The sequence below is a fragment of the Malurus melanocephalus genome, unplaced genomic scaffold, assembly GCF_030028575.1.
Source record: "Malurus melanocephalus ecotype Western Australia unplaced genomic scaffold, MMel_1.1 scaffold_282, whole genome shotgun sequence".
NCBI classification, from domain to species: Eukaryota; Metazoa; Chordata; class Aves; order Passeriformes; family Maluridae; genus Malurus; species Malurus melanocephalus.
The window spans coordinates 875,727-889,515 of record NW_026623514.1 but is presented as its reverse complement, the minus strand read 5'-3'; the positions used below and the strand labels follow the sequence as shown (position 1 = coordinate 889,515).

General features: G+C 38.9%; 1 protein-coding gene across 12 annotated transcripts in view; it reads right to left on the bottom strand.

Moving 5' to 3' along the window:
* The window catches only part of EP400 (E1A binding protein p400), a 47,429-nt gene that overhangs the window by 27,202 nt on the left and 6,438 nt on the right, over positions 1–13,789 (bottom strand). For 11 of the 12 annotated variants that reach the window (XM_057376561.1, XM_057376565.1, XM_057376567.1 and 8 more), the window contains 15 exons: positions 10,001–10,091; positions 9,477–9,584; positions 8,395–8,777; positions 7,864–8,175; positions 7,533–7,718; positions 6,031–6,171; positions 5,848–5,926; positions 5,524–5,570; positions 4,428–4,485; positions 3,685–3,774; positions 2,416–2,523; positions 1,653–1,846; positions 1,279–1,456; positions 689–825; positions 195–364 (listed from right to left, as the gene is read on the bottom strand). In XM_057376561.1, the coding sequence (XP_057232544.1) occupies positions 195–364; positions 689–825; positions 1,279–1,456; positions 1,653–1,846; positions 2,416–2,523; positions 3,685–3,774; positions 4,428–4,485; positions 5,524–5,570; positions 5,848–5,926; positions 6,031–6,171; positions 7,533–7,718; positions 7,864–8,175; positions 8,395–8,777; positions 9,477–9,584; positions 10,001–10,091 (2,282 nt within the window). The remainder of the gene's footprint in view (positions 1–194; positions 365–688; positions 826–1,278; positions 1,457–1,652; positions 1,847–2,415; positions 2,524–3,684; positions 3,775–4,427; positions 4,486–5,523; positions 5,571–5,847; positions 5,927–6,030; positions 6,172–7,532; positions 7,719–7,863; positions 8,176–8,394; positions 8,778–9,476; positions 9,585–10,000; positions 10,092–13,789) is intronic. The other variant, XM_057376569.1, reaches the window with a different exon arrangement.

Here is a 13,789-nt window from a genome sequence, read left to right as displayed (position 1 = left end):
CTCAAGCATTTCTCTGAATCCTGATTGTYTCAAATTAAGGCAGTGTTCTATAGGTGAACRTTGCTCWGGAATTTGGGCAGACCAAGTCAAGAGAGTATTTTTTTTTTAAATCCGTTTTCTGTTAAGAAGAGAACYGTATGACATGAAAAGAGAAAAACCCACTACCAGCAGGAAATCAATTTTCTGCTCCATACCTGCGGAGACTGAAAAGTGCCTCCCAGTGTTTCTCAGTCATATTCTTTATTTGTTGCATCTCATCTACTATTAAGTATTTCCATCGCATTTTCATAAATGCTGTGTGGCCTTTGAACAGCTGCTTGTAGGAAGTGATACACACATTAAAGCTGTTGGGTTCTGTCCACTCCTATGGAAAAGGAAAGACAGGATGAGACAGAAGAGTTTAGACAGAACTCTCAAAAAGGACACTGTGACCCAACATATTATAAAAGAAAGTCTTGGTCTTTGAATTATTGTCAGTTTAGAAAGCAGATAAAGTACTGCAAGTATTGCTCAATTCCAAAGGGCTCCAAAAATGTCTTTGAAAATCCAGAACTATTAGGTGTGAATCTCTGTAAACCAACTTGAAGTGTGTTAAAGCTCCTCATATCAYATCACCATGGAAGGCACATACAGATAAATACAGGCTAAAGATCTTAGACAGCAGTATAAAAGTTGCAGAATACAGCACCTGTCTTTTTGCCCTAAGTTCTCTTTGGCTCCCAAAGTAGAGAAGTATTTTCAACCCTGGGCACCAGCGTTTCAATTCCAGCTCCCATTTCAATATATTACAGCTCCGGACAACAACAAGGTGAGGGCCCCAGTTCCCTACAGAAGGGAAAACACAGCAGTTAAACCAGAGAGACTCCTTACAATGCACATGCCTTATATTCTCCCTTGATTTTTTTAAGTGCAATGCATTAAATTTGTCATTCAAAATGAGATCTAATAACAGCAAATACTGGTATTTTAATGACTAATCTACTCCTGGTTATGAAGTAACTTGTATGGTTTTTCTATATTTTAAAGAATTTAGAAGAATTCTAAGGTATTCTAGGTATTCAGAAGAATACCTAGAGGGTAACAGGTTGATCAGACACTACATTTGACAAGATGGCACCCTTATATCACACAATATCAGAACGTTTTCCTGACATAATTTTATTCCAGTCATTAACTAAAGCCTGATATGGTTCAGTAGGAAAAAAAAATTACCCTAGGCTACAATTCACAAAGATAATGCTGGTCCTGTACCTAAAATTGTTAGCCAAATGAACTTACCTTCATTACAAGCCAAATGAGCAAAAAAGGCAATAATTTGCACTGTTTTTCCAAGTCCAGCCTCATCTGCCAGGATGCCATTGAGATTCTTCCTGTACAGCTTTGCTAGCCAATCCAGCCCAATCTTCTGATATTCTCTGAGAGACCCATACAACAGTGATGGAGTGTTGTATTTTACCTGAAATGTGAATGATTTGTTATTTTTTCCTAAGTTAAATTCCCAGAGCATCGCATAAAGCATAAACATTCTATAGGTAACTTGAAAAAAAACAATCTATTTAGCAATTTCTTGCTAAAAGCTACAAAATAATGATTAAAAAGCATTCTTTATGTAAACATAAGAACACATAGTAGCAGAAAATAGGGATTCTTACWGCTGTTGTTATCCTGGAGCTGCCTTTAGGTAACAACACCTCGGCTGCAGCAGCAACTTCTGCTATGTCTCGCATGTGCTTCTTGGGAGGACTCGATCTGTCCATGCCCTTGTACTGGTCAATGCTGAGAAGGGAGTCTATCAGGACAACTTCTTTCTGAGGACTTTCCCTATCAGACATATGTTCTTCCATTTCTAGAGGGAGAAAAATCACAGGGGCATCTAAAATAAATTGAAGTAGCAGCTACAGAAAGAACTAAGGTAACCAGAATTCAGACACAAGTCTAAAAGGAGGTAGCTAACTTTTAAAAGCATTTCTATGATTTTCAAGCTAGTTCAGGTACAATACAAATAGCCTTAGCTCAGGTTCATGTACATTTTCAGGACATTTACACCAGCTAGGCTAACATGACCATTAGCTTTTCACAACCTCTCATGAAGTCCTCTTATACTACTTAAAACCTATCTTCATGTATGTAGACCTATCATGTTACTAAAGTACAGAGGTGTAATTATAGCTATGAAGTGTGCAGTTTAAATCAGTGCAGAGGCTCTTCTATGGCTCAGTATTTTCTTGGGAATCTCACACATCTTCCTTTTAAGACAGGCAAACACTGCCCTCTTTTCGTGGACTAAGAAATTTTAAATGTGATTCAATCAATATGTGTTTTCCCCTAGAACAAAATGTCTTTTCACAGAGTCCTGAAGAGACAAGCAACTTATTTCACCTTGTAAATCAGCACAACTTCTTAAGAGTAATTTACCTTCCTCACTGCTCTCCTCTTCACTGTCAGGCTTCGGCTGGGGCCAGTGAAAATTTTCTGCAAAGGCACCTTCATACATCTTTACCAAATCTTCCAGAGGCAATTCAGCTGAAGATCATTAAAGGATGTAAGTTTAAAAATACCAAAACTTGGAACAATAGGTACCATTAATTTTCATCTCATTACATTCTTCACAACTGCATAAAGCCAGTTCTCTAATAAGARTTTAACTTATGAGGCAATTGTTAGGCAAATGATGGCAGTATTTATTTAATAACCTTGATTACAGAGAACATTTGGCATTACACCAAGCAGTTTGCTCTCACAGCTTGCTTTTTACTGTATTACAGATAGCCTACAATCCTCAGCAAACACCTAGTCGGGGAGGTAGGGGCATCAAATCCAGCTGAGTGGCTGGAAGATAATTCAAAACTTCAAAAGTTTCCAAACTGAGCTGTATCTCAGCCCCTCTAACCAGAAGCTCCAGGATCCCTTGTCTGAGCTGTTAAAGTAGGAATGTACATGCTGGCAGTGGCCAATCAATCAGAAAACATTCTCATTAGGAACTTGGCTGACTGGCCAAGGGTTATAATCCCTCCAACTGGCCAGTTCACTGCAGCCACTAAGCTGCCAAACAGACCAAACAAACAGATTTGGAAACYGCATGTTAATTGCCAGGTGGGCTCAGCCTGATGGGCAGCCTGCCTCCAAAAATCTGCTTTTACCAGGGTAAGTGACACATCTCTATGGGGTACTTTGCACACATCAAGCTCAGCATAGCAATTACAGTGCTAATGAGAGAGAGCTGCTAGCCAGAGYACTGTCCTAAAAGCCCCTTATCTTCAAATATTTATACCCCTCCCTTCAAGATCAGCACTTAAGGGCCCTTCTAGACCTACCAAGTCAGTCACAAAACCCTTCTGAGATGCTCAAGACAGTTGATAAAATGTTCATATTCAATCTGATACAACCATTGGGTTGAGAGTCTTGGTGTAAGGTTTTAATGCAATGCTTCACTAGAGAGCTACTTTTTCTCAAGTCACCTTGTGTGGTAACTAGAATCTGCTTTAAAAAGTACAGATGTCCATCATCATCCCATATACTACTGCAGCTTTCCAAACAGCAAAAAATAAATACAGACAACACGGGACTGAACATCTGAATGCATTCAATTTCCCACATCTAATCCTCTTTACAAATACAAAAACTGTTTGTTTCCAGCTGCTGTTTCAGAGCCCAGCACACAGAAGAATCAGGCTGCGTGCCTACCTTCTTTGGCTAAATTAGACAATTCCGTTTGATGGTTTATATTTCCTTCTTTAGCTTCTTGTTCTTCAATTGTTTCTTCTTCATCTTCAACTACAAGAAAAACAAATGTAAATCTTGGCATCCAAATTATACAGTAATTCAGGAGGCTTGTAATTATATACCCCCGAAGTGAACAAGCATTGAGTATTATAAGTTCACAGGGCTTAAAAAGAATGGACCATGTATGGAAAATAAAAWCTAAAAGCAACTACAGGTAGAACTTAAAAGATAAGTGAAAAGGAAAGAGGCACTTCTGTCTCAGGACAAAAGGCATTTAAGTGTTGATTGACAATATTCACAGACAGGCTGTTCAGTAGCTTTAAACAGGGGAGTTCCTGTCAGAAACATGACAGAGTCACCACAAGAAAGGACCCAAAGCAGATGGGTATTTCAGTCTGAAATCCTCAAAAGAACTTCAAGACCAATCATAAGGCCTGATAAATGAAGGAAGAAAGAATTAAAATCCACTAATAATGATGGCAATATAATTGCTAAGAAAAAGGTATTTTCAAATTTTCACTGAAGCTCTTTTAGGGATAATTTACTTTTCAATTGACTACCTAATCTCTCTAAGAAATAGACGAAGGTTGGTAYTTGGTTTGTGAAAAGCACTGTACCCACATAGTAACAGACTGAAAACCTGTGGGTTTAACACACAACTTATGTACTATGGTATGGATGCAAAATTTTGAGAAGTGACTTACCTTCCTCATCAGTCAAAGACGTGCTAGCCTTTCTTTTCCTTCCAGATGATGAACCCCCCTAGCATTAAATAATTAGAATATTTAAAATCACAGAAAACAAAGATAAGCAGGGGGCTTTGCTTGTTTTTTAAAGACAATAAAATATGCCTTGCAGGCATGAAAAGTATTTGCTGATAGATACTTAACACCTATGAGCACTTTCTTGGTCATGCAAAAACAGAAACTTTGCTTCTGAATTGAAGGSAGTGTGCAGTCAGCCACTTCCAGCCTCATGGGTCAAATCATTCAGGCCCAACTGTGGCACAAAACTTTTACCCAGGTTGGATCAAGGACTAAATTTATTCACTAGTCAATAAAAAAGGGATATGGCACTGGCCTACAATTGTCTCAGCTGTCCAGTACACTCTGCAGAATTGTTTAGCCTGTGCCAATTAACTCTCACAGCCAGTGCCGGGCCACAGTTTGGCTGATAACACATGCTAAGGTTTGTTCCTAGCAGGAAATTCAGATGCAGGCATTCTGTTTAGTGGAGGGGGAGTATTTCAGCACATGGGCATCAGCTGTGCCACAACAGATGGCTCAGAGCCTCAGAACTATCCCTTGGCCWTTTTTTCCCAATTGCACAGATAAAGCCAAGGAGTCCTAGCACACATTTCATCCAAGGCAAAAGACATCCCAGTCTCATTCAGTTTGATCCATTCTGTAAAATACACCTACATGTCTCAGCACATAAATCTCTGCTGAACACATGAAAACRTGTTTCATGCCTCACAAAGTCTACCCCTGGCTACTGTAGATGAAACTCCTGCCCAAGACTGGCAATTAATTTGTACAATTTTTTTGGTCTTAAATCTGAGAATGAATGATTCACAGCCACTAGAGCCATCTACCAACCACAATCTACTTCCCTTYCTAACCAGCAAAAAAGAATTATACTTGTGCTTATCACTGAATGCTCAATTGTCAGTAACTACAGTGAAATCTGCCTAACATCACCATGTATTTAAAAATAAATTTACCWTTACCAAAACTTTTTCACTTATGTAGTCACATTTAAACTAATTTSATGTTTTTTTCAAAAAACAGAAAGGCTTACCATTTCAATTTCTTTTTCCAAATAAAGGTCTTCTTTTGTATCCTTACCTGGAAAATTATTATACTTGATGTATATATTCATCACTTAGGAATTTTACATTTCTTATGTGAACTTTTAAAGGTACTTAACACAAACMACAAGAATTATTAAAAAAATCTAGTACAAAAACAAAAAATCCATAACTCATCATTCAGATCTATTCATAACCTATTATTAGTGATTCACAATTYTATCATTGACAAGATTTACCTGCACTGAGTGAAATTATATAGAAGAGTAACATCAGAATTCAATTGTATTTCTTATGAAATCAAATATAATTACCTTTCCTTGAAAACCTCTTTAAATTCAAAGCTTTTTTCCTTTTCTCTTGAAATTCAATTTGCAGTTTAATTTCAACAACCTGAAATGTAAAGCAAACCTAATAAAGCACCTCTATTTTATAAATCAACTAGTATAGATAAAAAAAGCACAAATTGCACAAGTCTTAGTAAGGGGGTACTTTACCTGTTCAATGTTAGACCAGAAATACTCTATTTCTCTAGCAATGGATGCTGCAATCCTCCTTAGTTTGTTCTGTTCTTCCCTTTTGGCTCGYTCTTCGTTAAGTTTCTTTTCTTCATGATAACGAGCCACAGTTCTTACCATCTAAAACACCATGAAATAMTGGATTAGGTTACCTCAAATACATATTATTGCATTTCTTAAGATTATAGTGGTTWTCAGCAGCCAGATGTTGACCATAGCTTTACACACATAGCACTTACCTCCAATATTCCTAATTCCTACCATGCCAGTAAAGCAASAGACATGAAACTCAAAGAAAAAAAAATACAACTATAACTAAGCAGTCAAGTAGAAAACTTAATTCACTCTCTGAATACAAAAATTAGAAAAAAAATCTACTGAAATTAGCAGTAAACACACAAAAGGAAACTTTTTTTTTCAGACAGCACATATGAAGTCACAGAAATCACACCACAAAATGTCAGAGACCAAAGCTAACATGAGTTCAAAAAGAGTGTACATACATGAGTGAAAGATCAGTCAATGGCTGTTAAGACTGACTTGATTGCAACCTTTAGCTCAGGAGGTCCCTAAAACATTGACTTCAAGAAGTTTGAAGCATAGTGCCAGGGGAAGGATCATTTCACATTTGCCCTTCCTGTTTCTCCTATTCTTAAAAACCTACCATTGGCCACAAATGGAAATCCASATTTAAATTATATTCAAAATGCAGATGTTTATTGCACAAAACAACACACTTATTTCAATACTTTGCTTCTGACTTTCCATCATTTCAGAATATACAGTAAAAAACAACATGGAAATTTAAACCGATGACCTTCAGTTGCTCTCTTTGTTACCCTAAACTGTCATAAACATATCAAAAAAAGATGCAACATTGCAAAGATGCAAAAACATCCATAGAAAATCCTTGCTCATTGTAAATAAACAGATTTTATATATTTCATCTCACACCACATTAATTTTCATTCCACTACTCTATTCCTACTGCTCTGCTCTCTTCCCCTATGGAAACAATTCTCTACCATGTTTCCATTGCTGTTTTTACTTTTACTTTTCTCTGAGATTAAGAAAGAAGAACTAGACAGACAACCACAGACACCACAATGAAAGTTTTTTACAGAATTCTATATTTACTCTTCATTGAGAGGAAATAACTCATTTGTGAGAAGGCATGATAACTCAATTTTTCAAATATAWCCCAGTCAACATATTGAGTGGGTGCCTAAACAAGCTATTTTTGATTTCCAGAGGAACACAATCCACAAACCATTATTTGGATCCACAATCTGTACATTTATCCMGTCTGTCTCAGATGCCATATCCAAAACTGACAACATGGCTTCTCATCTGAGTTAAAMGTTAATGCCTCATCTTTCCATTACTTCTATCTGTAGCAAAACATATTTCAATAGCTTTGCTACCAAACTGAGTGATACCAACATTGATTACTCAGAGCTAAAAAAATGCTTTTCAAGTACCTTCTTAGCAGTTGCCATCTTCCACTTYCTCTCTTGGGCAAAATCAGTTGCCATCCACTGCATTTCTTCCAGCAAATAATCCCAGTGGGATTTTGGTCTTGGAGCCTCTTGGAGTTTAGGCAGTCGCCTGGGGGACCACAAACCCTCCTTTCTTAGTTCTGCTACTCGCTGATGGATTTGATTTTCCTTCAAAAGAAGTACGGAGAGTTACAATGAAGCTGCAGAATGCATCTGAAGTCACAGAATCACAGAAAAACRGTAATGCTCTCACTTCATTAAATTATTGATAGAAAAAGGAAAGTRTAAAAGCATGACACAAAAAATATCTTACCAGTTTGACTTGCTCAGCCAGCTTGTCTTGAGAGTTTTCCTGTGGCAACACTGTCGCATTCTGAGCTGGACTTTGTGTTTTAGGCGCTGCTGCTGCTGCTGCTACTGCTAAGCCAGGAGGCTTGGATGCAATAGGAGACAGGGACTTGTTGGTTGCTGGAGAGGTCCTGTTTGTTTGCACTGGGAATGGAGAAGGCGGTGCTGTGCCTGGGATCGCTGCTGGAGCAATGGATGAGGTAGGTGGCAGTGGATTTGCTGCGAGACGYTGAGAACTCTGAGCAGGATCTGCAGATGGTCGTGTCAGAGTCACAGTCTGCCCAAGAAACACACTGGTTACTGAAGAGTTTAGGATTCAATACTTATTCTACACTAAAGAGAAGATAAAGCAGGCTTTAATTTAATAACAAACGTACATCTGCATTTTACAGGAATGGATTTGCGCATCCAGCGGAATTAAAAAATGAAGATAGCATTCTTAGATTCAACAAGGCACGGAACCAAACACATTTTCACGCCCCTAACGCTCCCATACCTGTTGCTGTATCGTAGCTTGTGGCTGCGACACTTGGGTGGGCGTCTGTCCTTGCACGTGGATTGCTGGTGGCACCTGCTGCTGCAGCGGTGCTGGGAGCGGAGCGGCCGTCAGGGGCACACTTTGAGGCTGGATCTTCACCTGGATCTGTGGCTGGCTCGGGGACTCCACGATCTGCGGCTGCTGCTGCTGGGGGAGCTGCAGGGTGGCCGGCAGCGAGGCCATGGGGACGTTGGYGGGCTGCAGCCGTGCTGGCAGCTGCGGGGGTGGCGTGTGCAGGCTGGCCGCGTTCTGCACTGGAGGGCCCTTGGAGGGGTCGTACTGCTGCTGGCTCTGCTTCTGTCCTGTCAGCTGCACCGTCTGCGGGGTGGGAGGCATTCCACCTGCAGGGCAAGAGGAGACAGGGCACAGATGAGGTTAAAATGTCCAAAGCTATGTGTTGGTTAAGGAGGAAATCAACTGCGAATAGAGTGGTTTTGTTACTTACTTTGCCACAAGACACCATCACTTGAAAATACCACATCACAATCACAAAATAAATCACCATTACAATAAACAACTAAGTATTTCATGCACAGGACTGCAACTAAAATTTGGAGCACAGCAACTATAAAAGAGCATGTCATTATAGGTCTTCTAAATTCCGTGTACTCAAAAAAAAAAAGGGACTGGTGAGCTAATGGAATTTAACCTACAAAAACAGCATCAAGTCTAAATACTACTTGGTTCTTAACACATTCACTAACACATATTCTAAAGCTTGGCATGACTAATGAATAAGAATTTGTCACGATGTTCCAATTAGGTGGTTTCCTTTTCATAAATCATTGGCTCAGTTCCAGAATTCTCAGTTTGGCCATTTTGCATCAGCACCTGTGACGTATTTCCATGCCCACATGCACCTTTGGAGCCCGTCACTCAGCTCCTTTAACAAATCAGGCATTGCATACCAAGTATTAATTTACATGGAGAAGTGTGTGGTGGGACTAGGATCTTGGCAGGCTGGAAGCCCAAGTTTCTAGTCCCATCACCAACATCTCCTTGTTAAATTAATGTGCAACTGGCATGTGGTGACACAGTACCTTGTGCCGTTGGCATTAGCTGTTGAAGAGGAACTCCTGAAGCCACACCCGGGTGCTGAAAAACCATCCCATGACGGCCCACTTCAATTCGTGGTCTCTTAGACGAATCTGTGATATTCAAATTCCATTTATGGCATGGTATAATGGAATGGGTTCAATTTTACAAAGCAAACTACTACACATGATTCCAACATCAGCTCCGAAAGCTACGACTACTGTACATGTGTAGCATTTCTGAAGAACATGCTCCATGGGGAGAGTCCCTCTGACTTCAAGTTGGCCATCTCCAATCTTCTCAGCCAGAACAATCAACCTAACAATGTCTCCATGCCTGCCAAATCCAGGTCTATCTACTGGGAGTGGACTGCACTCTTCCCACAGCACCAGTCACAGTAGATAATCCTAAGGATATGGCAATTCCCAAGGTGAGGCAAAAATGTATTTCAAGAGTTACAGAACAGTGGGCTCCAATCACTGTTTGGAAAAAAAGAGAACTGAAGTGGAATGGTGCCTGAGGAACATACCTGCTGGTGCCAGGGCYTGCTGCTGTCTCTTAAAAGCTTCAATCTCTATGGTGCTCACAGTCCCCGTCCCTGGAGTCCCTGTATGCGTTTGCTACAGGGAAAAGAAAACAAATCACAGAAGTTCAATCTGCAGATGGTCTAACACCARGAGAGAATTTACAAACGGATCTAAGGAGGCCAGCACAGAACAATGTTCCTTCAGAACATCTGTACAGAAAAGGAAACAAGACTCATTCAATATCTGCTATGAAGTTTTAGTTGTCCACAGTGCACAGATACTCTTCGTTGAGTTTAAATCTTACAATGATGAAGTTGGTTATATATAATGTATATCAACATTYTGTTACGTGATACCAAACTCAGGAAAATGGGATATGTAAAAAATAAACTTGCCCAGTGCTTTCTGTTACTCTTTTTTTTAATAAATGGAAATTTTCTTTAGTGTATTACATCTGTGTGAAACATCAGTAACACACCAATTCATCCTCATCCTGAAAACAGTTTAAGCTTATTTGAGTCTGCACCACTCAYGCTTTCAGGATAGAGCTTTGTGAGAGTTACTGTTGAAATATTTCAGGGAAAAGCTAAAATGGAATAAAAGAACCTCAGCCAAGTTACACAAGTTCCAATTCTCCAGATGCTGGACTTGTACCTGTTTGCACAGCTGGCAAAAGGAGTCTCGTGAATAAACTCAGTAAGGAGAAACAATACGGCTAAGGTGACATCAATAAGGCTAAGGTGACATCAATAAGGCTAAGGTGACATCAATAAGGCTAAGGTGACATCAGAGCTCACCAGAAATTATTATTCATTTTGCCTGAGGATAAACAGCATACAAACTATGAATTAAAAAGCCTGGAAGAGCACTACTGATATTGAGATGCAAAAGGAATCACTGGGGTCTGATTCAGCAAGTTGGAATTTAGTTTCAGTAAAAGTACACAGCACATTTAAACTTTATTTTTAAATCACTACATTTAATATTGGCAATGATGGCAAGAACATACCCTAGAGAATCCTTTCAGCATCAGACACAGGTGATAGGCTCACGTACAGGATTACTGAAGCAAACAAATTTGTGTATATGACAATTTTCATGCTCTTTGGGCCCTCGGCATAGCAAGTACTTATTAATGTCCATCAGTGTCTGTGCAAGTCCAATTCCTTTCAGTGAGTTTCCAAGTAATTTTTAAATTTTCCTCAATATTTGGCCATGCTGTACCCAATAGTCTACTATGAAACTTAATATGAGAAAAACAAGGACTATCTCAAAAATGTCTTAAGAGATCCCAGCAGAAAATACAAACACTGACGTGCAGCACAGGTATTTTCTTCTCTTATTTGAATCAAAATTTTACCAATATAAATTAAACCCATAGAGGTAAACACCAGCCTAYATGGAAATAAATCACAGCAGTGACATCCTTCATCTTTAGTACTTCGCTGGATGGTATTAATAATCACAGCCAGCATCACCTACAATGACTGGGTTTCAAATGCTCCTTTTTGAATTGAATATATCTMATGGCCCTCAGACTCAATCAATAGCTATGAATTAATAACAGTTAATCCCTTTGCTGCTCTGAGAGCATTTGTGGCCACTACAGTGATACAGCTAGAGCCTTTAGAGGTAAACTTTGGTTTTAAGAATGTCTGACGGTTCACTGCCATTTCACACTCAATAGGGATTAAGTTTTCAAATATTTGTCTTTTCATAAGGCAGACATGCAGCATACTTCAGGTCCAACAGCCAGTGTCTGGCAGAGCACCACAGACCTGGGCATTGACAGAATTTTCAAAATAAGCCACAAGAATTGATTTTGTAAATGCTGCTGAATTGACTAACAAATTCAGTTTATGTCCCACGTGCATCAGATACTTCTGGGAAYATCAGTTTAAGAAAGTACATTCTMCAAACTCCACATTAAATGCYATTTATTTCACCTGCTCTCTCCCTCTGGATGACTGCATACTCACAGTTTCAGACTGTATCTCTACTTCAGGATTTTTGACTGACATTTTCTTAAGAATATGCCTCCCAGCTGTCTGCATTATCACCATGCAATTTAGGCCAGACACTTCAGAGAGCAGACATGTTATGTCTTTATAAATTGCAGTCACATACCACTAATATGAGACTAAAACTGTYCCAAYTTTAATTAAAATAATGCAGCTCTCCTGAGGTCATGATTATGCAGCACGTACTCAATAATCACTCTGAGTGCTGCACTTATGCACTGGGATTTGAATGGTGATGCTGATTGGGACACATTATTTCCCCATAAACAGTTGCAAAGAGAAAGACTGATAGAAAGAAATGTCACTTCGTGCTAAAAGGTCACTCACACAGAGAGTTTTGTACATTTTTAGCATGAACCAATTTCTCTGAAACTGGTCTGAAATGGTACAATACCTTCAAAAGTATCATTACTGCTGCAGCTACAGCCTGATGTTAACCCTGATCACTATAATAAATAATCTGATACAATATTTGGTATTGAAACAGCTTAAATGAAGCCTGACTACCTAAGGAGACTTCTAAGACATGTCAGTATTGCCATAAGGAAGAACTCTCAGTGCAATCCCCTTCGTTCCACAACTCCTTTGTGCAATATCACAGGGTATATCCCATTTGTTACACACAGGAACACAATCCATCTTGTAYTTCATTTCACTTTCCATTTCCAAAGCTGAGATAAAGACAGTACAGACTGTACAGCTGCTGCAGTACAGCAGAGTAATTCACCCTGTACACCTGCTAAGCATATCACTGAGCTGAAAGGTAAATATTTTAGCTGCAGATGGAATTAGGGTATATTACTTCTCAGGGTATGTATGCATGCAGTGATRTCTGGGTAACACAAAGTTGAAGGCATCTGCATAAAACCACACTGAGCTGAAAAGTTGCATCATCACTGATCAATAAAATTTTTAATGATTATCATATTTAATTCTTGACTTTCTTCAGCATTCCTCATGAAAAAAAGAAATAAATTGTTAAAAAGGACTTTTATAATAAAAACAAGCACTTCTGTTTCTTCTTCCCAACAATTACAGCAGAGCTAATGGAAAGCAGGTAATTAATTAAAACAAATGTGTCAGAGGATTAGTATTGTTGTTTAACACATTTCAGGGAAGGCAAATCCAAAACCTTCTGTAGCCACACTCAAAACCTTCAGTACATAAGGGGAAAAAAAAGGAAAAGAATTTTAGAAGAAATCCACAATTACAATGCCACAGACAAAGAATCCATAATATCACTACGCAGAATGCACAAATGAACCAAATGCATTAGGGATACAAAAGACAAACAAACCAAAGTGAACACATTCAAGCTGAAAGTTAATGCAATAAGCCAGCAACCTGGAGACAAAGCTTTAACTTCCTCAAGGCTTCAGTTATACTGATGCATTTGAAGACTGCAAAGGCTTTTTTTTTTGTTTTGTTTAGATGATAAGGGATGGGCTCTTGGGAAAATTCTAATTCATCTAAGAAATATCAAATCTGAATGAAGAAAAAAAATCTGGGATGAAACTACATTTTAGAACCATTGAAAAGTACCTGAAATGGTTGCTGCTGGGATGAAAAAGCAGCAGAAACATTTGGAGGAAGCTGGGTTGCTATAGCGACAGGAGTACCAGTCTGCCCATCCTTTCCTGTCACAACCTTTACCTGAGAGAAATATTTTGGGAAAAAAAAAAGAAGGGAGAATCATTTTCTTTTTAGAAATTTTTCCTTTTTTTTAACTGTTCAACACACTCCTTTGGTACTGATGGCACCTCACTGAAG